This window comes from Strix aluco, chromosome 4 (genome assembly GCF_031877795.1).
Source record: "Strix aluco isolate bStrAlu1 chromosome 4, bStrAlu1.hap1, whole genome shotgun sequence".
Classification (NCBI taxonomy): domain Eukaryota; kingdom Metazoa; phylum Chordata; class Aves; order Strigiformes; family Strigidae; genus Strix; species Strix aluco.
The window spans coordinates 95447559-95472486 of record NC_133934.1 but is presented as its reverse complement, the minus strand read 5'-3'; the positions used below and the strand labels follow the sequence as shown (position 1 = coordinate 95472486).

The 24928-nt window shown below is 46.0% G+C and overlaps 1 protein-coding gene across 3 annotated transcripts in view; it reads right to left on the bottom strand.

Annotated features, from left to right (window-relative positions):
• Positions 1-4126, bottom strand: part of BMF (Bcl2 modifying factor) — a 39167-nt gene extending 35041 nt beyond the window's left edge. The window contains exons 1-4 of one of the 3 annotated variants that reach the window (XM_074824463.1): positions 4052-4126; positions 2416-2580; positions 1157-1477; positions 46-209 (exon numbers count right to left, since the gene is read on the bottom strand). In XM_074824463.1, the coding sequence (XP_074680564.1) occupies positions 46-209; positions 1157-1472 (480 nt within the window). In that variant the 5' untranslated portion in view covers positions 1473-1477; positions 2416-2580; positions 4052-4126. The remainder of the gene's footprint in view (positions 1-45; positions 210-1156; positions 1478-2415; positions 2581-4051) is intronic. The other 2 variants (XM_074824464.1, XM_074824465.1) reach the window with 2 other exon arrangements.
• Between the last annotated feature and the right edge of the window lie 20802 nt (positions 4127-24928).

Here is a 24928-nt window from a genome sequence, read left to right as displayed (position 1 = left end):
CCTGGACAGCTAAACCCCCCCCCTTCTCCTCCAGAGACACCCTACCCTCTGTATGTGGAGCCGGTGGAACTGGTCGGCAATGCACTGCAACTTCCGTGCAATCTGCACCTCGGCACGTGCTTCCCGCTGACCTTCCCGAGGCTCCTCTTGGAGGTGCGGATCCAACGCAAAGCCAACTGGAGGGACGTGTAAACGGTAACCAGCATTGCCTACGAAACAGAGATCAGAAGAGTCATTCTTCCAGTGCAAAGAATAGCTTTTCTACTCAGTAAACTTTACAGAGGAAAGAGCTGCACATAATCCTAAATTTTTGACTCATGTTAAAAGTCCAGTTCCCGAAGCCCAACAATGACTGTGTACTGTAAGCATGCAGTAAAACAGTTGCTCGGCTTTTAAGTGGATTTATATCGATTAAGCAGAGCATTGTGTTGCTTCCCCTAATCAAATGGCTGGCAGGATCTTACACTTGGTTCCTTTTGCTTGTCTATACTTCAGCCAAGTGCTGATTTTTTTTTAATTACAATTTTGCAGTTTTACAAGATCTCTGCCTCAAGTTGTCTCCCATTAAAGGTTGCTGTATCTTTTCCGTCAGACTTTTTTCTCAGTTCTCTGGCATTTAGTGGGACTGATTTGAATTAAAGCTGAGTCGGATACACAAAGCTGAGTGGTGTCCCATCAGTTACTAATAAAATACTGGATGGACATGCTACTTATTCAACAACTTTAACTCCAGTAAAGAGCCTAAAAGCTGTCCCACTAAGTGTAAATTTTTGCATTTCCCTCTCTCCATGAAAACTTCTAGTCTTCTTCCTATGTGGATGAGACAGCCCTAGAAGTTAAAAAATATAGGCAAATCATACAAGGTATGGCGAGCACTTAAACATCTAGCAGTAAAATAAAATCTGACAGAATGAAGCCAAAAGAGAAAGAGTGTAAGTATCAAGGACAGTGGAAGCAATGAGCAAGTGCCTGGTTCCTGCAGTGGACAAGCAAGGGTAAGAAAATTCAGGCTGTCTTTCCTGAGGGAGTAGGACCAAAGCAAAATAATTTCAGTCCTTTAATAAAACACCCTAATGAAAGAAACCTTGCTTGATCAGGGAAGTGCTAAAGGGACAGTTTCCTTGCTGCAAAGCTGGTGACACTGGAGTGCTCTTACCATAGAAGAGTCTCCGGGGCTCTTCAGTGACTCCACAAGGCAACATAACATCCTGACTGGAAGAGGACGGGCTGAGTGTTTGAGTTGCCTTGTCCTGCTGCTCAGGATGCCTGATACCGGGACCACAGCAGTGTGTGAGGGGGAATAGTTGAAACCTCCCCAGAAGGCAGCTGTAGGACTGGTTCTGTGTGAAAATGCCAGTTGCAGTCATCTCACCAGGCTGACCTGCAAGTCCAAAGTCATCAGAGTGAAACACGTCATCGTCCAGCCCATCCAGGCTAGAATAGTCCTCTTCCAGGTAGCTGGGGCGATCCATTGCTCCTGCAATAAAGGGACATTTGAGGAAACAGCTAAGACACGACAAGAACATTGTCCAGGAGAGAATGCCTTCTGCTCCAACAGAGTTAAACACAGCTCTTTCTTCCACTCCTGCCTGCCTCCCGCCCAGTGCTGCCCATTGGCATGGGCAGGAGAGGCGAGTGACTCAGTGGTGAAGGTCAGGGCTTTGTGGAAAGTCTAGAGTACTGGGTCAGAGAGAGACAAAGTTCACACATGTCTAAGAGTCCACCCATGGCCCCAATTCCACAACTGGTCACAAGGAGAGCACCAACCCCCAACCTTAGCACATAGGAACTGAAAAGACATTGTTTTAGAAAGCAACCCCAATCCTTCAAATCGCCTGGTGCCAGTCAGCTTCTTTGGGGTCTGCTTTGCTTTGGCCTGACGTATTTGAACTTTATGGTGTGCCCCACTCACTTTTTCCCATCTATTACTTATTGATGAAGAAAAGCTCTTGTAATCACAGGGCTGCAAGGCCAGATTTTTAAGAAATCCCAACAGCTGCAAAATTCAAGAGCAGACAAAACCATTTCTGTGAAGCTCTCCATAATTTCTCCCTATAAGGGCCAACTTTCCTTTCAACTTCTCATTTCTTCCCTCAGCTTGCCTTAAGACATGTCCCAAACTCAGCAACACTTGGTCACTTCATTACCCCTCTTACCCTCAAGCCTACATGCACTGTCAGTGCATTAGTTCACCCTACTACTAAAGAAAAAACATTGCTGGTGTCAGTGCTTAAAGCAGGACTTTTGTAGCTGCCATAGTAAACACTGTTGAGCTCTGTTGCAGCACAAAGTTGGACAAAGATGGTGGGGAATAAAACTCCAACAAACCCTCAATCTCTATTTCAGAGCTCTTTGCAAACATATAGTAATTAGAAGCAGATTTAACAAGAAAGACACAAGTCCCTTTGCTGTTACCTGTGCATCTAACCCAATTGGAAGACAGTCTCCTAAGAGATCCATCTCCAGGATTTCCACCCAGTTCCAAACAAGGCAGTGAAATTCAACTCTTCATGTCTCTTCCTTTGCTCTGGTTTGCGAAGCATTTAACAGAACGGAAGACTAGCAAGAGGAATTTCAGGCCTGAAGGAGACATTAATAATAATTTTATAAGGATGTGTTCAACGCTCCCCTTGGTGCTCCCATCTCCCCCCAGGTGAGCAGCACTCACAACCCCAGCACGCTAGAAGAGACAAAGGAACAGAGCAGTGCAAGAACTATTTGTGCAGTGCTCTAACTCGGGGGCACTACGGTTATTTAAGTTGTTGCACCTCAGCAGTTCACTTGGCCCAGCCACAACTCCCAAAGAAGAGTCTGCAGAGCAGAACAAGTACCAGCCCCACAGCTGGGCAAGCCCCGCGGGATGACAGCAGCGCTAGCGCGGCACAGCACTCCTAACAGTCTCATCCGTGGCTTACAGTGGCACACCGAAAGGAGTTACAGGTCACGGAAAGGAGTTACTGGTCCTGAGACGCCGGCATAGACGATCTCCTGGCCAGCCCTGCTGCGGGATCGCCATCACCTGACAGAAAGGCAGGGCGATAACGTATTTTGTCTTTGCAGCAAGACTCGCCAGATCTCATCCGCCAGAGCCCCACTGGGACGCGGGCATTCAGCGCAAGAAAGCGCAACAAAGGCACAAAGCTGGCCGGCAGAGCAAACCCACAAGCAAAAGCGGGTTTGGAGAGCGAAAAGTTTTACTCGACCTCCTGAAGGCCGGTCCGTCCTCTCTGCAGAGCTCTTAGGTGAGCTGAGGAGAGAACGCCGAAGCAGAAGGGGTAACTCATCCTCCAACTCGCTCAGGTCCCTTCTGCAACCTCAAAGCGCGGCTCGTCCTGGGAGCGGCCGAGCCCCGCCCGGGAGCGGCACCCCGCAGCGGCCCGGGCTGGGGGGGCTCGGCCGGGCGGCGGGCGCAGGGACACCGCGGCCCGCGCCGCGTCCGACCCACGGCGCCCCCACTAGAGAGCCGCCGGCCCCCCCAGCCGAGGCGGCCCCCCCGCAGCCGAGGCCCGGCCGCGCCGCCGCCCGCCCGCCCTGACAGGCGGAGGGCCGGAGCCGGAGGGAGGGCTCAGCACACACGTGCGTGCCAGCTTCCCAAAACAAAGCTGGCCTGCCTCGCTTCGGCACCGCCAACTGCTTTTAACTCTTCCCCTCCCGGGCGCCAGCCCCGCAGATTTAACCCCGGCTCAGCGGTTTAAGCGCGGCCCCTCCGGGCAGCGCCGGGGGACCAGACACCCGACGCCGGCGGGGCGGCCCGGGAGGGGCTGCGCTGGCTGCCGGTCCTTAGCCGCTGCCTACACCAGCGGATCGCTGCCTTCTCGGTGCCCACCGGGCTCGCTCCCAGCCCACCCGCTCCCCCCGCTTCTCCCCGCCCGCTCGGACGCCGCGGGACCCCGGGCGGGAGCCGCCTGGCAGCGCCCGGCCGGGGCGAGGCTGCCCCGGGGCGAACCCCCTTCCCTGTCACGATCGCGCCCGGCCTCGGCGCCGCGCTGACCGCAGAACTGGCTCGGAGGGGGCCGGCCACCAGTGGCGAAGGGGCTTCCCGGGCACTCACCGAGAAGCGGGACGGGCGTCCCGCGGGGCCGGGCCGTCCCGGGAGCCGCCGCCGCCGCGCCTCCCCACCACCAAACTGCCGCCACCGCCGCCGGGCGGACCGCGAACAGCTGACGGCGGCCCCGCCCCCGCCGCGCCGCGCCCCGCCCCCGCCCGCCCGCCGACCAATGGGAGCAGGGGGGCGGAGCGCGCCGCGCCGCCAGGGGCAGCCGCCGCCGCGCCCCGGCCTGGCCCGGCCCGGCGGGGGAGGGGAGCGGCGGAGGGCGAGAGACGGGGCGGGGCGGGAGTCGCCTCTCCAGCCCGGCCCGGCCCGGCCCCCTCGGGGGCGCGGCCCTGTGTCACCCCACCAGCTGCCCGCTCGCAGAAGCCGGCCTGGCGCTGCTGTGGGGGATTCCCGGGTGCTCGCCTCGCCGCTCTCCTCATCTGTGCCGGGTGCGGGAAGGAGGCGGAGGAGAGGGCCCAGAGGCAGGGCTGCATAACGGGGAGAGCAGCCGCCGCTTAAAAACTGGTTTTCTATCCCTGGTCTGTGCGGGAAAATAAATTGCTCCATCCCGTTTCAGGTGGGAGCAGGAAGGAAATAAGTGTTTTTGTCTGTCAGCCTTCAGCGGGACTCGCTGCTGGGACGAGGGCCCCTGGAGCAGCAGCGCTCGGCCTGATCCTACAGCCACAGCAATCATCTCAGGCCGAGAGCTACCCACACGGCTGGGCTAGGTTTAAAACTGATGGGAGTTTGACTCCAGCTAGGTTTTTTTGGACAAAACTCTTATTTCTTGACTTTCAATGACTTAGAAAGTTCTCCTTGACTTTTAAAGTCTGAACATTGAGGTGTGAGGGTCAGGGAGTGCTTTGCAGCATGTCGTGCCCCTTCCTGTGTATGAGCGATACACAGGACTAAAGAACTAAACTAATCAGGATAAAATCTCAGTAGTGCTTTCTGTTAACCCCCCTCACCGAGAAGATTAAGAAAACCCAAAAAATCAAGCCTCACACTCCGAACAACAGCTTGGTGCTCTTTACCCTTCCTCTGTTGTTGATTTGTCAGCACTCCCTGAAATCAATAGCAAAATCTCACAGAGAGGCAGAACCCAGCTCCTCAGCACAGAGCAGCACCCTGTCAGGCTGTTTTTAAAACCTACGTAACAAGATCACTTGGAAGGGAGATTTTAAAACCCAGATGGCAGCTGAGTAATGTTAATTGCTGTCAAGTCTGCCACGCAGTTATTGGGGTTTGTAACTTAAACTTAGGGGAGGGGTTAGATTGGAAACCGATGACTAGCAAGGTGAGGCAAATTACTGCGGGTTCCTCGTATCACATTCTCCTGGCCAGGCTCTGTGAGCCTCTCCAGTTAAATGCTTCAGAGTCACTGTGATTCAGGGTGAGGTATTTACAGTTGCCATTAATAGATCAACAGGCTAATAACATGCATCCTCTCCAAGAACCCATTTCTTTATGGTTCTTGTCCAAGGGTTCATTTCTACTCTTTTATTTGCCAGAAGGCTTGAGCCTTTGCTTTATTATGAGATCTGTTCATGTCTGACTTGTACCTCACCACCAAGTGAGAAAGAAAAAGGACTCATTTCTTTCATTTTCAGTAAGGGCCAGGATCTAAATTAATTAAGCCTCATTGTCCACTTTTGATAGTCAAGGGAGTTGCGAGTAGGAGGGGAGAAGAACGCCATTAAAGAAAAAAAAAAAGCAACAAAAGGCATTCTATATCTTCAAGATGTTCAAATTTTATCACACTGATGGTCAGGCCCTGGCAAAATGCCAGCTGCTGGAGGGCTACTTCTAATTTGAACGTGCATCGCTATAAATAAAAAATGAATGTGCTATGATTCCAACCACTTATGTCTTCCAGACTGAGTAATAACTGCCTGCTGGTTAGGCTCATTAACAGTAAAAACAGTACCTGATCGGCTTTGTTTTCATCTCATTGAGCTGCAGTTGGGGCCACACTTTATATCCCCAGAGGCTGCGTTTTGGGAACTCCTACTGGGTAGAAAATGTATGGAAACTGAAATCTATGTGTATAATCAGGCTGGATGGTAAGAGAGCTCAGGAAGGGTATTTGTGCCTTTCAGTGATTAAAAAAAAAGATATGGCAGCATTTCTAAGAGAGGGGACTCAGAGGGATTCCTTGAGGAAATTAGACATTGTTAAGAAATGGCTCCGAGTAAATAGACCGAAACCAAGACAGAGACAGCGAGTCTGAAATGGAAAATTGTGAACCGGGGGCAAGTTATACCACCAACCTCACCGCACTCTGCTGAGAGAGTTTCGACAATAGCATGGAGACAAGCTTCTTACCTGGGAGCGGGAGCCCCAGGGACAGATACTCTGCCAGAGTTTTTGCTCATTAGTGTACATGGTGGCATTTTGATTTAAGAGATTAATCTTAAATCACGTGCAGTAGTGTCCCTGTGACATCTGTGGAGGGAAATACCGTGCCATCCTATAACCCTTCTGTCAGCCTGCTCTACTGCTCAGAAGACTAGTGAACAAAATTGCTTCTTTTATTTAGTTAGCTCCCCCCCACATATCCCCCATGTATCTTCAGAACTATTTCTTCTTATTTTACTGACAAAACACTATTGTCAGCATTGTGCTGTAATTGCAGAGTACATTGTGATCTTAGGCACAGGTCTTGTGAGCTGCTCTGCCTGGGTGGGCTCTGAAACCCACACAGGGCCAACTTGACTTTGGTGGGGGTAGTCTTGTCTCATGAGCTCAGTTTTCATTTCCATTTTTCTATTTTTCTAGCTCTCATGGTTGGGATAGGGAAATTAAGGGTAGCCTCATGGATCATAAAGCAAAGGATGAACAAGAAAAACCTTCAGGGTTGATTCTGTTTATTTTGTTATCTTAAGAACATTAGTCAATGGGATGATTTTTCAAGGGGCTCAATCTGAGTGCTGACGAGTGGAAAACACTGTCTTCTGCCCTGACACATATCAACAGACTTACTCTGTTCTGCCACATTTTACTGTTGTGTGAGGCAGAAAAAGCCCAGCTTGAATTTCAGGTTTTGACTGTCCTTGTGCATTCCTCACGTGAGCCAACCTCTTGGAGAAGGCCGGCCTCTGGCCTGGTGGAAGGGCTCACTGGGGTCAGCACCCAGTGCTGGTAGGAAAAAGTATCGCACATTTTAAAAGGTGTATTTGGGAGCAGGAACTCTTGCTGACTATAAATAATAGAGAGATGGTATTGCTGTTGGGGTTTTCTTCTGAAGGGAGCAAATTTTAAAGCAGCTCACTAGGGTTGCTCCTTTTCATTTTTCTGAAACCAAAACTGAACCACTCTTTTTCTCCTCAGGTAATGCACTGTCTTGGGAAAATGCTTCATCCTCTCTTGGGGTGCTGCACTTGACTCTGAAAACACTGAAGAGAGGAGTTTGCATTTTCCATTCAGTGTTTCTACTGTCAGCCCTGCAAATTCACTCGTGGCCTCAGAAGCAATGGGCTGAGGGAAACACTGACAACCGGGCTTGAGGTGTGTGCATTTCTGTATATCACTGAACATCTTCTTGTATGCTGGACTCATCCTGAACTTTTCCTTCCTTCCTTCCTTCCTCCCTTCCTTCCTTCCTTCCTTCCTTCCTTCCTTCCTTCCTTCCTTCCTTCCTTCCTTCCTTCCTTCCTTTCTTTCTTTCTTTCTTTCTTTCTTTCTTTCTTTCTTTCTTTCTTTCTTTCTTTCTTCCTTCCTTCCTTCCTTCCTCCCTTCCTCCCTTCCTCCCTTCCTCCCTTCCTCCCTTCCTCCCTTCCTCTCTCTCTCTTTCTCTCTCTCTCTTTCTCTCTCTTTCTCTCTCTCTTTCTTTCTTTCTCTCTCTTTTTCTCTTTCTCTCTATCACTCTTTCTCTCTTTCTCTCTTCTTCTCTTTTGTCCTTTCTTCCTTTCTTTCTTTCTTTCCCCTCCTCTCACAAGGACTTGCTATACAATTTCATTTTCGCTAAGGAATTGTTGAATTCTACAGAGGCAACAAAGCAGAATTTCTACAGTGTGCTAATGATTTAGGGGGAAGTTCCCATGAAGATTTTTCTTCCCTTTTAATGAAAAAAGAGACCAAAAAATGCATTGGTTCACATCTCTGGCTTTCTTCCATTTCCTGTCTTTTCCTCCTGATTCTGTACTCCTATCCGCTCTCTTCTGCTTTTTCCCATCTCATTCTTATGAGTTTGCTTCTCCTTCCTTTGTCATCTTTCCCTCTTATATCAAGGACCAACTCCTGCAGCATAAACTCCCTCAGATGTTTGACTCTGCTGCTTCTGCTTCTTCTGGATTTCATGAGGGGACTGTACTAGATATTGAAATAAAATCTATATAATATTTATAGAATTGCAGCCTCATTCTGTAAAGGCCTGATCCACTCCTTGCCAAAGGCAAAGGAAAACTGACTTCAGAGGACTAAGATCTGACTCTAAAATTCCAAAAATTTTTTTGAGCGTGATTGGTAATGGACACTGAAGATACTTAGGATTCACCAGATATATTCAGTGCTGGGCAGAATTAGGTCTTTCCTCTGTATCACTGCATGAAAAGTTACGGTGCTGTTAAACATCACATCTGGCTAATGTGTAACCTTGGGACTTGAAGACACCACACTCTTCACTGCCTGCAAGGGCTCCCTGCCTGGATGAGATTGTTTGATTCCGGAACTCTGTTATCACAGAGCCACAGAAGGGCAGAGGCTGGAAGGGACCTCCGGAAGTCATCTGGTCCAACCCCCTGCTCAAGCAGGGCCACCTACCATTGCTCATGACCGTGTCCAGACGGCTTTTGAATATCTCAACCAAGGATGAGACTCGACAACCTCCCTGGGCAACCCGTGCCAGTGCGAATCAGCTTGGGTGGAAAATTCTTTTGAAATAACAAGTTCAAAATGATAAATTTTTATTACATTTTTAAAAAATTCCCCAGTCTGTTTTTCCAGTGTTTTTTAAACTAATGACAATAATCAACCTATCTTGGGGCACAGCTTCTAAATTCCCTGATTTTTCATTATGCTCAGTGCTACTCACAGGACATAAAATAGAGAAGTCCTTGCAGAATCAGGTCCTAACAAAGTACATTGCATGTGGTCCCTGTATTACTGTTCCCATCTTACAGAGGAGGAACATCGCTTTTGTGTGTCATGCGTTTTGTCAAAGAACTGCCAAAGACTGAATGTTAGGCTACGTGGATCTTTGGCTGGAACCAACAGAGAGTATTGACTTACTGCATTTATTTTGGTAAATGCTCAGCGTTACTTCTTGAGGTTTGACCTCAAAAACATGGAATGGAAAATGGTGGAAAAAGTAGAACTCAACTATCCTGAATGTGAAGATTAAGCAGAGAAACTTGACCCCTAGCACTGAATGTTTATGCTTCCTATTGTAATACAGGACTGTTCAGGGTATTCAGCACAGTGGAGCATTAAGTCCTAGGTGCAATAAAGTTTAAACTGAAGCTAGAAAGTAAGAGTGGGAATAAAACCAGAATTGCCTAATTCTGCCAATAGTTCAAAAGGAACTTCTAGTGCTAGAAGCTGCTGAGTGCTTCACATTGTTATCTATTTATTAAAAATATATAAAAAGATAAATATTAAAAATATAGAATAGAAAAATATAAAAATAACTTAATTTCTTTGCAGGTTTCCCTATCAGTTTCATAAAGGGCTTACAGGATGTTGAATATTCAGAATACCTTTGAGCAGTGTCTCTGGCTGGGGACACCTTTGTTTGTAACTTCAGGCCCTCCATTTTCACATGTAAATCTACATCCTCTGTTTCACCACCCTTAGAATAGCCTTAAAGTACTTTTTGATCTTTGTCTTTATTGTCTTCATCTAATGATCTAATAAATTTTCCTTGTGCTGGAAGTTTTTTTATAAAACACAAACATTAAAGATTGCTATGAAGGCAAAAAAAATCCACTTTTTGTAGAAAAATCTCCTTTTACTTCCTTGACTTTTTGTTTTCACTGTATTAATTGTAAATGTAATTTTTTAAAAGTATACTTTTGAGGACCAACACAAAACTCAGGACCTTATTCTTCTCCCAGTGGCAAATCATCTCCAAATTCCAGTAGAACTAGAATAGATAGACTTTTACGGTTTGGGTAGGAAAAAGCAACTTTCTGACAAATCTCAAAACCTGGAAAACAAGTCTGAAAATAATTTGGCAGAACAAGGCGCCTTACAATTTTTCTGAAGGACTGATTGCAACGAGCGATTCACCAGTTCATCGCAGTACCTCTAATGCTCGTGAAAACCCATTTCCCACAGCAGCCTGGGGAGTTGCACCAGGCAGTTTTGGGAAGAGGGTTTTCTTTGGGCTTGACTTGTGAATGTGCAGCTCAACACTCCACATAGGTAGCACCTAAGAGGAAATGCAGCATTTTCTGTGTGATATGTAACAAGCATCATAGCTCACCTCTTAGCTCACCTCTTCTCCTCCGTGCAGACGGATGCAGCCGTCCTGGTACCAAGATTGCAGGAAAGCTTTATCTGGAAAGGGTCCCTCGGTTTGGCCCCTTTTTAACAGCTGCTGTTTCCAAGAACTGAGTTGAAAGGCTGAGACAGATTTTCATTTTTAATAACTGAGCTTCAGGTTCCCCGGGGAAAAAATGTCCTCCACTGGAGACAAGAAGGTCCTGTGTCACCCAAATTCTTTACTTATTAAAGAGATAGATGAGATCCTCTTACAAAACTACAGTAAAGTCTCTCCTTAAATCTGGAGAGGTGTTGTTTGCTGTTTCTTTCTTACAATCTTTGTTTCGTTTTTATGGCCCCCTCATGAAAATCCAGCAGGTCACCCACTGCCAGGCTTGACAGGGCAGGCAGAGCTGCGGTGGGCAGGGAAGTCAGGAGGCAACACCTGCATCCCGTCTCTGCCAAAGGCACACCACTACAGTGGGATCCTGTAGATCACTCGCCTGGTGCTTCAGGTTCTACAGGTGTACAGTGTGAACAATACTGTGGTGGAAAACATACCGAGCTCCTTCAAAAGGTGCCAGCAGGTGGCAAGTAGTATTTTTGTCCATTCCATTAAAGGGAGGTTGTCTTCCTTCAAACTCCTGTCCCTCCCTGCCTGCCCGATGCTGAGGGCGTGCAGAGGCAGAGCAGATTGACACATATGGAAAACTCATAACAGAACATGAAACTCTCTGGACCAATTTTCATTATTTGCTTCCAATTTTTTAAATGATCTATTTTTGTGAGAAGAAAAGAAAAACTGGGGGGTTGCTCACTGAAAATGGAGCAGTCTGGATGAAAAACTCAGCAAAGCGCAAAAGTTGTCTCATCTTTAAAGGGAGACATAAACATAATGGCTTCGAAAGTTCCATGGAAAAAGCAATCTGCAATTGAATAAATAGCACACCATTTCAAAGAACCGCTTTATTGGAAAGTATCAAACCCCAAATGGCCGTCTTTTTTCAAATGTCCAACTGCACCTTGGGTACAGATGTCCTGCCTGAGCATTTCCATAGATTTAAAAGTCTTGCCCAGAACTTCTGGGTAGAGGAAAACTTAGGGGGAAAACAAAGTGGGGAAACCAAAACGGGAAGGTTGAAAGCCAATCGGGTACCCGCGAACTTGGGGCAATTACAGCTTCTGCGAGAGTTTCACATAAACAGCAGGCTAACGGCTGGTTTCAGAGGAGTAGCAGGAGGGGAGGGTGGAGAGGGGAGGAGAAGCCAGGGCGAGCAGAGCTGGGCAGCTCTGGCTGGTTGTAACACAGGGGCGCAGGGAGCTGTAGGGCGATGAACAGGCAGCGCCGCCCTCTCTGCGTTTATGACTCAGGGTTGGCTTGTTCCCCCTTGGGGAAGCACCCCAGCCTCCCGCCTGACCTGACTCATCGCTCCCCTTCCCAGGGGACTAACCAGAAGGACTATTTCTGCTTAAATTAACTTTCATATTCTTTTTTCTCTTTCCTTCTCTTTTGTTACAGTTTTCTGCTACTTTTTCTTTCTCACATTGCTGCTTGTGTTTGCTACTGCTGTTTCCCCTCTTGTCTTTTCTTCCTCTCGTCTCCTTTGTTGCTCCACCAGTCCCTTTGCTTTCTACCACCTGATCTCATTTTTCAGTTGTCTTTCTCTTACTCTCTCCTGCCGAGGAAGCGGACCAGCAACTCTGGCCCCCAGCACTGCTGCAGAGCGTTACTAGCTGTAGTTACTAGCTGTAGTTGGTGTTTTCTGTTGTCAAAGTTCTTTAAAAATAGTATTGTTATGGTAACTGAGAGAGACAGGCATGTCCGTGTCTGACCTACTGTATTGACAGGAAAGCTGAGATAGCTACCTCATCTCCCTGCCTAATGATTCTTGGTATCCAGCCCGAGATGCTAGCTGGCCTCCCAAAATCACGGGGCAGGTTTGACAATTATGTTATTTCTGTTTTCCTTCAACACCTGTTATTTCAGCATCTCACACTAGCTGATACGTCTGCCCAAGGACAGCCGGCAGCCCAGCGGCAGCGCGGACATGAGACTCCTTTCCCGAAGGCTGGCTGTGAAGTGAGGTTCAAAAGCAGGTGACACTGGAATCACCCCTCTGTCACTCACAAGCAACGGCACCTTTACAGAGCTGGCTTGGTGGCCTGAAGATCCAAACTGCTGAGTCACACTATTGTGTTTGGGGCTTTTTGTAAAGCACTAGACTATTTTCGAAGGGAAATCACAATGGAGGGATATGGCAGCTCCCGCGCAGGGCCCCCCGGGACTGCCGGGTCCCTGCAGAGCGGTGCTCGCCTTTGTGTGGCGCGGGGCTCGAGGAAGCCCACACAGCCCCACGCCAGAAGAATGAGCAGCTTGCTTCAATATTTCCTTTCAATTCACTGCAGCCACTTAGGGAAGGGGTGGATTACAATATAGGAGAAAGGTTACATCTCGTGCCTTTTTGTGTATCGCTGTGCTGCGATAGCAATTTTTGAAAGGGTATTTGCCTCCACATGTACACACAGGTTTTCTGCTATAGCTGTGTGTTAGGTGATTCTCTCAGAGCTCCTGACCCCCACATCCCCAAACATCTACTGAAACCAGCAGATTTCTGTATGCTAACTCCAATCCTTATTAATTTATTGTGTTTTACAGCAGATAGCACTTTGGAAGTTTTTCTGAAGAATTACAAGTAAATTCAATAGTTAAGTGAGAGTAAAATTAGATCTGGCACGAGCAGAAGGCAGAACAAAGAAGTGAAAGGTGGCTCGAAATGAATCCGTAGGAGATCTTAGGCAAATCACCTTGCCTGGCTCAGGACTCAAGAATTTCTATTGCTAAAATAAAGATACAATTTTAAGCATCACCTTTACAACTCTTTGAGATCTGAAGAGAAAACATATTAAAGAAGTGAAAAATGTTATTACGTATTATAGGAAAGGTAACTTCTCTTAATTTGAAATCAAGCTCTAGATTATAAGCATGTTTATCCCAGTTTTATGCCCATGAAACACTACTAGCTCAAGGGAATTTAATATTAAACTATGTTTACTGAAGAACAGAGGTCATGGGCTTAGGTTTTATCAATAAATCCCGTGCCATAATAATGTCTACAGTCTCAGTTTATCCATTTCACAAAATTCTACCTCTCCTCAACCTGTAGTCTTTATGCAAATAGAAACATTGCCTAAATTCCAGCAGGATGTGAGAGTTGCTAAGCTTAAACAGTCTAACAGCAGCTGTTGCAGCCCACCTCTATCTTCTTTTAGTAATTTTCTCTTGAAGTCTGGTGTTTTCTCCAGGGTGTCCCAGATTTTGGAGTAGCCTACAAAAGATTCTGCATGTACTTAATGTGGTAAAATGCCAAACCAAACACAATGCAGCCATGCCGATCCACTTGCATAGCAAATTTCTACTAGTACAAAAGCTTACAAAAGATAAATTTGAAGCTCTTGTATTTGACTATTCATGAAAAGTAGATAACTAGAAGATAACGAGAAATTAGATAACTACTAGAAGTTAGATAACTACTAGATAAGGCAGATAACTGTGTTTTTCTGAGTCCTTACAGAAAAAGTCTGACTAGGTGACCTACAGGAATAAAAATAATGTGACCTTCAACATCAAGCACACCTACCTACCTGTTAAACAGAATACTCCTCCGCATGGAAAAGAGGGAATTTGAAGAAAAAAAGGCCATTGGAAAATTTCAACTAAAAATCACTTGAAGCTATTGCCAGATAACATTGTATACAAAGAGCAAAGGTTAATTTTCCTCGTATTAATTTGCTATGAATGCCTCTCTACTGTTCAGCACTCAGGATTGAGGGAGGGCTGTCACCAGCCCTGCATGATGAGAATGGGTTATGATATCTGACCAGCAAGCACCCTCCAGCATGGGTTGGGGTCTTGAAAGACCCCTGAGGGAAGCTAAAGCGACAGACATCCTGGTTTGTGAGTTGAAGGTGGAGTGGCATGTGCCTGGTAGAAGTCTTCTAGCTATGAGGAATATGCTTACATGAGAGATAAACAGGATTTGTAAAAACAAACATAACTACAGGCAGGCATGTTAAGCCAAATTCACTCCTAGTAAACCTTGCTGGGCTTACGCTGCAGGGGTGAGTTTGGCTCAGTGTGTGACCTTGTCTAAGGCTGGAGCCGTGACATCTAATATGTACGGATATTAACACTGTACGTACTTGGAGCCTTTCATTTATAAATGGATCGACAGATAAATTCAGTCTGGCATAGAGAAGTCAGGATTCCCTGAATTCATGAGTGCGTGTACGTGCTGCGTGGCACAACCTATACTCTCTGTTTGTGCCTATATATAGAAAGTAAGTCTACGCGGCGGGGCAGCGGGGGCAGGGGAGGCTTTGGCCCTGATCCATTACACCTGGCCTTTCTCGCACACCATGAAAATTTCATGTTGTTTTCCTCCAGTGTCTCTTGCGGTCTTTGTTCCGCTCAGGCCAGCACTGACCAGCAGCCTCCCGGCCAGGCAGGCAATGAGCCCCGGCTGCAAGCAGGCTCCCTTTTGCTGCTCTTGCAACTTCTAATGAGCCGTCAATCAACGGCCTTGTTTCTTCAAAGCTTATCTCGTGACTGCTGAGAGGGGCCAGGACTAGGGATAATGTGCAATCTGGAAGAAAAGACACCAAGATCATATTTAAAGTGCTTTTTTAGTTTTACAACCAAGATTTCTTTCCAAATTATTGTCACGTTCAAGATCTCACTGTAAGAAAAGTCACTTGGGATTACAACATGTAAACAAACCAGTACTTTAGTATGAAGGAAGAGCAGTAATCTCTAGACCTTATCAAAGTCATCAGATAAACAGGACAAATTACCTTGCATCAGACTGGCTGGCAGGTCACCTTTTTTGGCAGAAAGAAAGGAAGCTCATTTCTAGAGATGAGTCAAAAGTGGAACCGTGTTGCTAACCCACAAAAGCTTTGGAGGACTGATTAGAAAACAGAACACAGTCTAGTTCTTCTTTAGGTCCATCTTTATTGTGTTCATAACTCGTCTTCGTTACAGACCAATGGGGAAATGCAAAAGAGGCTGAAGGGAGCTACGGTGAGCTCTGAGGCAGCCGAACCCAGGGCCACTGTAGGAGGCACAGGGTCCCTGGCTTGGTTCAGATGGAGCCACTGAAGTTGAGGTTTGCAAGGCAGAGTCTCACTGGTGAAGCCAGGCTGTGCTTTTCTTCAAGGAGACCAGACAGACTGTTTGAAGGCATCACTAAAGCAACTTATCCGAACTTAGGTGGCACCACAGACTGCAGACATGCAGAGCTATTTGCACTGAAGTGCAAAGACCTGAAGGGATCTTCCCACTAATTCATCCAATTTGATAAATTCTGAAGCCAAGCTCCTCTTTGTATCCTAGTTGGCAATACCTTTTCAACCTTTTTCGTTGCTGTCTCTGAGAGAGATGACTGAGAACTAAACTGAAGGCCCACCAATTAATGTTAACCAAGCAGCTTTGTTTTATACCTAGATGAAGATGCTCATGCAGCTTTAATTTCAGAATAAAAACAGAAAATCCTTCATATTTCAGAACAGCTGAAGAAGAAAGACAAGTGAGATTTTTTTACAAGCTGTTGTAGCAGAATCAAGTTGTAGGGTTTTCTTGGGTGGGGAAGGGAAATATTTTACTTAATATCTTAGTTTTCTGAAACTGTTTTAACCTAATAAATCATTTCCATTTCTGAATCTAGGATAACCCTAATTCTCTATTGCTTTGACCTTGCAGAACAAATCTTAGAAACATTACTGTCCCATCTCACCTCCCTTGTAACATACCTCAGCACCTCTGTGCAGCGAGGAAATGCCCCACTGTTTACAATGGCAAGAAACTGAGGCCCAGGGAAGCCAAGTGACTTGCCCAAGGCCATACAGGAAGCCTGTGGTGGCAGGCGAGGGACTGCAGAGGCAGCTGGCACCACTCATCCTTCACCGCCCTTTACACCTTTGCAAAGTCAGCTAATATTCCAGTCCAACAACATTTTTGACCCACTTCAGATTATTTTGTGCACTGGATTTAAATGCCAGATAGTCTTATAAACAGCTGAACAACATTGTCAATTCAAACAATTCATTGTGACCCTCAAGATATCTAGTGGTTTCTGGCACACCCAGCTCATGGACCAAAATATTATTTCTAACCATGGTGATGGAGGAGAAAAGCTTGAAAGGAAGAGTCTCAACACTGAAATGCAAGAAGTCAGGTAGAATGAAACCTACACACTTCTTTAAAACATGTGTTTTTAAAACAAACTCTTGTCTTTTTGTGGCTTGATTCATGACTGCCGGGTATTTGGTGTGGCTAATACTGACATTCCCTCATAAAACCACAGCAAAGACATACTGTTAGCAAAGCTGGTGCTGTGATTCAACTGGAACACCAGGAGATGGCCAGAGAGGAGGTGTGAGGAGGCAGTGAGGTTATGTGATCAGATAGTTGTACAGTACATGAATACAGTGTGTTACAAATGAGTCTGTACTAATTATGTATAAGCTAAACAAGGCTGACTGGACACACAGACTTTGAAGGGCTGGAGATTTAGGAAAAGTTGCTCTAAGAGTTCCATTTTTCTTATGTGCCTTTGTTCAAAGTGCAACCTAGTTTCAGGTGTCCTCAAAGGGATGTGAATATGGGCTTTGCACAGCCTGACTGATGGCAAAACATGATGGCTTTCACACACTCTGCATTACTGCCAGACTCCTGCTACACCATGGTTAACGTACAGACTTTGCAGGGGCTGTGAAGCAGATGTGCAGTACCAGGAATCAAGGACGCCGCCTTGTTTCTTGACATTTCCCTGGTGTGTGTGCTAACCGCCAGCCATGACACACGAGGCATGCGGCTGTCTCCTCTTCCAGCCTTGCTTTTGAATGAAAGTGGTTACAGCTGCTGTGTTTTGTGCCTTGCTTTAATAGTTAGGTTGGTTACAACGACAAGCACATGGCTGATGAGCCAGTTACTTGTGTCCAAAGGGATGACTACTCTCAGGAAATACCCCAGGGGCCGTCAATCCCCATTGTACAGAGGTACCTAACTCAAGGTCACAGGTAAATACCTAAGTCCTAGGGAAGGGTAAGGCTCCACACGTGCCCCAGCCTTCCTGATTTCCTTCAGTATTCCCCTGCTCGGCACCCTGACTGCTGCAAATCTCATTTCCAATACCAGCTACTCTAGGGCATTGATCATCTAATTAGGGCTCACAAACTCAAAAGCAAGTGCCTATAAAGCAGCTGTGGAGATGTTTGGCAAAACCAAGCCTTACGGTGTCTTGGCCTCGGTATAGCTAATGTATCTGCTCCCAGACGGTACAAACAATACCTTACTTCGCAGAAGAAAGCCAGCCAATGCTATTAGCACTGGTATAGCTGATGCCAGTCCACCCTTTTTTCTCCTACAAAGCTCTGTAGGATTTGAACACAGTTAAAAGCTGTATGATCTACTGTCTTGCTGACCCTGTCTGACCTAGCAGTCTAGTGTAAAACAAACTGCATGCTCCCCCACACATGCTAGCCGTGAGTAGGACAATGCAGCCTTTCCAGGTGATTCTGGCTAAATCCCTCTGCAACCCTCTCCCCACAACCTGTCTTGCAGGTCATGTGGATGCAACAGTGGCAGGTCCTGACTCTTAATAATTGATTATGTACAGGCACCGTAGGGGTCATTCAGCTGCTGGGCCTTGTATGCTGTCCTAGCAGCTGTTCCCCATTTCCAGCAAAGCAAAGGAATTCTCTGTGGGCAAACCACGGCCCTTGGGCTGCCTGTCAGAGCACCCTTTTTATAGGTGAAATCTGAGACTTTCTGGGACTACAATGGAAAACCCCATTCTAAATGTCATCTCTAATTAGTCTATTGCATAATTCTTAGTAGTCCAGAAAGACTCTCTTTCTGACCATTTGTACGTTTAGAAACCCCAGATGTGGCCTGCCAGCTGTGCTGCACAGAGCTGGCTGCTGCTCACTGGGTTCCAGTAGAGTGATGCCAGTCGTTGATCTTCTCTGAAGTGTGTGAGCACAAGAGCAAAGTGCTTCTGACAGGTCACAAACAACCAACAGCATCCCTAAGACCAGGCTTTGAACAGTTCAGTTTGAATTCTCAGGGTGAAGGAGAGAGAATCCTTCAGCACAAAAAGCAGCTTTGCAAGTATGGGGTTCTTGTGTTTTTAAAACAGAAAACACTGTATTTTAAACCTACGGAACATCAGTGCCTCAAATCTCAGGTGCGGGCCCCAGGGTCACCAAAGCTTGAGGGACAGAGACCTGGAGATTTGCTCTTGTTTAATTTCCAAATCAATTCAAATAGTGCATGTCTCTCCTAATGTGCTTCACCAAAACTGTCTTTGGGGTTGCTGCTGATACCTTACAGGAGATTTCCTTTCCAAAAGGGTAGGATCAAGAACCCCACTTAGAGTAAATACATGTCAGCTCCCAAGACCTTTCTCTGTGGTTAGAGGAGAGCATGTCTTATTTAAAAGAAAAGTGAGAGAGAGAGGCTGTCTGAGTGGCAGGTAACGCGCTGCAGCCCCATGTGAATAATTGAAGTGGAATCTGGAATGCACACCGCTGCGCCGGGGACTTCTGGAGAACACGTCTCGTCGGAAGAACTGACTCTTACTGGAGAGGTGATGGAGAGGTTGCTGGCCCAAACCTCTGCAGTCTCAGCCCAAGGTGGAACAGAGACGCCAGGGTCAGAAGGGGCACCCTTCATAGCACAAAGTACATGGGATTTGAAAACCGGGCACCGGTCCAGGGCCTACACACAAGCTTGCAAAGCAACAATTCAGTGATGCCAAGGGCAGACAGAAGCTTCCTCCCGAAAATAGGATGTTAGGATTTCTGAAACAGTGATGCCACAGGAGATGAGAGACTCCAGAATCCTCCTCTTACTTCAGCATTGAACATCCCTGAGCAGAGCTGGCTGATGTGATATTAGGAATACTTTCATTCTTTGGCACTGCAGCTCTAAACAGTACAGACAGCAATACAGCCTCACTAGTGTCACAGTCTAGAGACATACGGCTGCACTGGCTGACAATTTCTTCAAGTAACTAGTGACGTTGCTACCGTGCTGGCTCAGTGTAGGGGGATGTCTCTTCGCTCTACTGCAGGCGTTGCCTCTATAGTGTGCTAATCTCCAGGATGGAAAGACTTATCTCGAGAAGGAACTCCAAGAGAAGTTTGTGGTGTGCAAGTTGTCCTTTTTGTTCAAGAAAACAGTGGAAGCCTTTGTAAGCACCCTCTTCTGCAAATGCTATCCTCCTCCAGGCGTGCTCAGTAGCCTAGATTCTGAGCTGAGCACAGGGCAGTTTGTCTCTCACAGCCAGAGCACAGCCCTGATTGCTAACTTTCAGGCACCGTGGTTGAAATGTACTGATCTCAGAACCAAAGCACAAAAGTCTTTGCACATTTCTCATCATGGGAATAGTCTCTGATCCAGCAGGGGTAGAAGACCAGGAGGAAAGTAGTCCCTGGAAGACCATGGAAACTGTATTTATGTGGATCCCATGGTCCCAAATCCTCTACACGTTTTGCTAGAGGGAGTGCAAATAGTCTGTCAGAATACAAGGGGAACAGGACAGAGGAGGATGACCTGAGATGTCTCTGGATGAAAGTGCTTAGAATTCTTCTCTAATATTGTGTCTTCTTGTGGGAAGATTTGATTCTCCATCTTGTCCCCACATCTCTCCCAAAAATGCTTCCAAGCATTCAATCAAAAACTAATTCCAATGACAACTTCTGTGAAAGTTTTCCTGGAAGCTAGTTGTGCTTTTCTAACTATTGATCAAAATTAGATGGCAAGTATCACCACTGAGATAAAGATTTAAATCCCAGTAGAGCAGCACTCTTCTGAACTTCTTTAATGCTAACAGACTACTGACTACTTGTGCTCTGTGGAATCCATTCACTGAGACAAAGTATATATCAAAGGCTTTCCAAGGCATAGGATTAGTTCACAAAACATTGTCAAGTTCAATCTGTTAGCAGAAGTATACTTTGCAAACTTCCTACCTCTCTAATCAAACATCATGGGAATTAGAATCATCATTCTTGCTAATTTTAAAAGGGATAGCATTTTTGCTAATGAATTTTTGAAGTTTCATGTGTCCAAATTTTCATTTTGCTATATACTCCTCTTTAAACCCAGTTTTCCAACAGTCACTGTAGGCAGACAAAAAGAGCCAGAAATATTATACCTACAGAGACCCAGACTGCTGCCTCTTGGGAATAGAGGAGTTTAATGGGATGGGGGAAAGCGTCTGTATAGCTACAATTGTAGGGGGAGAGAATGGTTTATTTAGTTGCTTCTCAATGACCTGTCTTTCTTAGGTGTTTCTAGGATGCCCATCACATTAGTATCTGAGCTCCATCTCAACTGTCTGGAAGGTAGTAACAGAAAACTGCTATTTGATCTCACTCCTTCTTTATCTAATCTCATCTATCAAGAGTACGCTCAGCAGCTCGGTATCTGAGCACCTCAGAGAAATTACACAAAGTCAACAACCTTCTTTGGCATCTCCTTTTTGTATTGGAAAAAAGCAGTGCTTACGAAAAAGGAAATCCAGAGCAGTACTGTGTGATTCAGCTACGCGTACCCACAGGGAACATGCAAAGGATGAATAGGGGGAGCAGAGCTGTTGCAGATAAAAGAAGCTCCACTTTCTATGGAAGTCTTCCAACGGCCACATCATAACCACTCATTAATTATAACCCAGCTGATACAGAACTCGGCATGTTCGACGTTCAGCACAAATGTCTTAAGATGTTTAACAGATGGTGAAAAGTGAACTACAGGTGAAATGTTGGTCCCAGACTACTCAGATAGCAGCAGAGCCAGAGCTGCAGTCCTTGGGCCCAGATCCAGGACAATAAATTCTCTGCGCTGGACCTGAGGTAGCCTGGCAAGGAAGGTTTTATGCCTCAGTGGACTCCCTTCACCCACAGATCTACTATGGAGGACAACTGCTTGTCACCTCCTCTCATCCCCTACCCTCCAAGCATACACTTGCGAAACCTCTATTGACTATGTTTTACCCATGTGTAGCACATCCCCACCCCACAATATCCCACTGTACCCACTCCCTGCTCACACACCAGGGACTGGGAAGGTGGATGAAGTGCACCTGGAAATCCCCAGCTCGACACTTGAGCAAGCTTCAAAGCTGTTTGTGGGCAGAAAAGGAGCAAAGATCCCAGGGCTTTGGACTCCTAGGACCTAGTCTGACAAGGATGGCTTTTAGCAGTGATGCTGGCTCAAGCAGCCCTCACACCCTCTCCCCTTCCCACACTGTGCCACCCCCTCCTTGGTTTGCCATTGTAGTTGTTTGTGGGGTTGGATGGTGGCCCAGACTGACCAAGTGGCCCTGGTTCACTCCAAGGCACATCTGAAAAAGCAGCTCAGGGATAGGAACAGGCAGTTTGGACTGTTTAAGCAAGCAGTCCTACCAGAAGAAACATTTGTCAACTTTTGCCATAGTTCAGTGCTTAAATATAAGCCCATAAACTGATGAGGCTGCTTGTCTCAGCTGCTGTTGCTGAAGCTTCTGCTACATGGCCTGTTGACAATAAGTCATTTACTACGTAAATTCTCATAATTTTTATGCTTCAAATTCATTTTAAGGTCTGCTGTGATAAATGTTGGCCTCCTGAGGAATAACAGAACCCTTGATTTATGTTCTTACAATTACCTCTGTTAAGTAGTTACAGCACTTAAAAAAAAAAAGCTTAGAGTGGCCAAAGGCTATTCTGTGCACCTCCAGGTCCACAGTTCAAATGCCACATAAAGTTTAATTGCTTTCCTGATCTAAGCTGATCAGTCCTCTCTGCAGCGTGGCCCTTACTGACTCGCTTGCTGTCGGTGCCAGCTGAGAGGGGCTGGAGCCTGTGCCACTTTATCTCCAGTCAGGCTGAGTGAATGGTGCCTGCAATTAATAAGGGATCATGTGCTCAACTTCTATAAATAAATGAAAGGGACAGAGTCATCCCTAGGAGCCTCATCACCTTTTAGGCACTCATGCATACCGTAAGTGCACTGGGCCAGCACAACAGCTCAGGAACAAAATGAGCAATTAATTAAACAAATGTACAGTAACAGAGGTAATGGAGTAGCTAGCTCCACAGTGGGAAAGCTTCCCAGAGCCATCTCACCTGACCAAAGCCTGGACTAAGACAGCAAGGTGGAAAGGAAGCGAGTAAAGAAGAGCTAAGTGAGTTTTAAAAATATCAGTGTTTGTGACTGAAAAACAGGAATACCTAGTCCTGTCCTCAGGGTACAGACACATTAAATCATCAAAGGCTGTGAAACTTTCAGTGCAGAGCCACACTCTTGCCCACAGTGAGCATGGAGTAACCTGAGACTGTTCATCCGTGGGAGGAGGAAAGGCAGCCACCTCACGTTTATGTTGGGCTATGCTGGGTGACTGCTTATCAGGTAAGCACCACACAGCTGGTGCCGGTGCCCTTTGGTTCATTGCCACATTCATCATGTTGTAAGTTGATGTGTCCCTATCCTCATTTACATCAGTAAGCTGGTTGAAATATTGGCTGGGGTTTTACACTGCAGTCATGGTTAGTTTTCTGCTAAAAGGGGGATAGTTACGTTGATGAGCTTTATTCTGTACCTCAGGTGCAGTATCTCCTGTCAAACAAGGCTTACAGCAAGGCACAGTGGCTCTGAGCAAAATTTGGACCAGGTGATGGAAATGTCCTAGAGAAGTGTTAGGAGGTCCCACTGTATGACTGTAAGAGCTTCTTCTGTTTTTAAAACAAAGACATCCAGGTATCATTCACTGAGAATCAGTGTTAAGCCTCAGGAAAGCACTGCACGTCTCAGAGACCAAAATGAAGCAGGAGAAAACATCCCCTGAGTCTCATCCCTGAGACGAATAACAGCATTGATTTGGGAAAAAAATGCTCCAGTGCCAGTGTCAACAATGTCTAAGTCACTACAACACTCTTAGTTTGTTAGAAGAAAAGACTCACCTTTGAAGCCACATGGCTACAGGTGGTATGATTGAGTAGTCCAGAACTGATGAGTGCATGTTGAGCGAGTGTTTATTAAAAGTTATTGATAACTGTTTTTTGAAACACTCTGGAAAACACTGATTTTAAGCAAATGTGTTACAAACAAGCACTGGCCATCAGCTCTAGTGCAAGAGCACTACCTGAAGTGCTAAATGATTTAACTTCTTTCCAGCGTAGAAGTGAGCGCTGGACGCACATGTTTTTGTGCAGATGTAACGTCAAACGGAGATGCAAAACTATGGAAATGTGGGGTGAAACAAATAGTTCCTAAAAATATCTGGTGGGAAGAATTAAATACCTATTCAAATAGTCATCTTAGCACTCTTCAGCTGGTGATAGGTGGATTAATGGTCAGTCTTCAGGGAAATGCTAATTAGTGTAACTGGGAACAGATATGAGAGCCAGAATAAGACCAAGAGTTTTAGTTTGCACTCATGTAAGTCTAATTCCACAGTGATGCTCTTGACTTCATTGGAATAGATCACAGTTCACAATGCTGTGACTTGGTGGCCTGTCAGTCCCTAGGCATGATATTAATAAAGGAGGTTTTTCTTTGATCCAGTAATAATGCTAATCTTTGTTCTAGAGCTGCAGAAACCAATTGGACCGTATCTCCCATGGTGGGATGTAACCAGTGATGCAAGTGATAGACATTTCTCTCTCCAATACCGGAGATAAAACAGACAGATTAGAAACACACACAGACCACAATGGTGGCATTTCAAAATAAAAATACTGTGTTTTCAGATTTACATTAATATTATAGTTTCCTTGAAAAAAAGATGTTATTGTCCTCTCCTATTTTTCCATTGATGAACTAAAACCCAATTTGGTTAGCTCTTTTCATTATGGCAGTAACTAAGAATTTTAAAATGTTTGTATGTTCTTCATACCTTCAGCTAGTGCCTACACTCCATCAGGTGCAGCATGTTTGTTTGGCTGAGTATGGCATGTCTGATTGTGCCAGCTCATCACAGCTGGGTGGCCTCTGCCTAGGAACATCAGGGTGTATTCTACCACCCTCAGCGGCCTCTCATACTGATAGAAGAAATTAAGCTTACCCCAACAAAGTAACAGGCAAAACAGAGGAAGCATGCTGATACTGTGATCTTCTTCGTAGTTAACAGCATTTTGACTAATCCCAGTGAAATCACAGCAAACGATATTGCTGCTGCCCTTTATCTCAGGCTTATAAAGGGAACATGTGGCTCTGATTTACCTTTTCCCCACACAAATTACTGCATGGGGGAGTAGCAAGGGAAATAAGAGGCTAGACATAAAAATTACCAAGCAGTCTTTGCTATGTCTAAAGAAGCCCTCTAAGGAAAAAATTATAAGAATGGCAGAAAAATTGAGCAAGAAGTTGCGATGTTATGTTAGGTACATACAAAAGCAAGAAAATGTTAGGGCAGGTCCTTGGCTGCT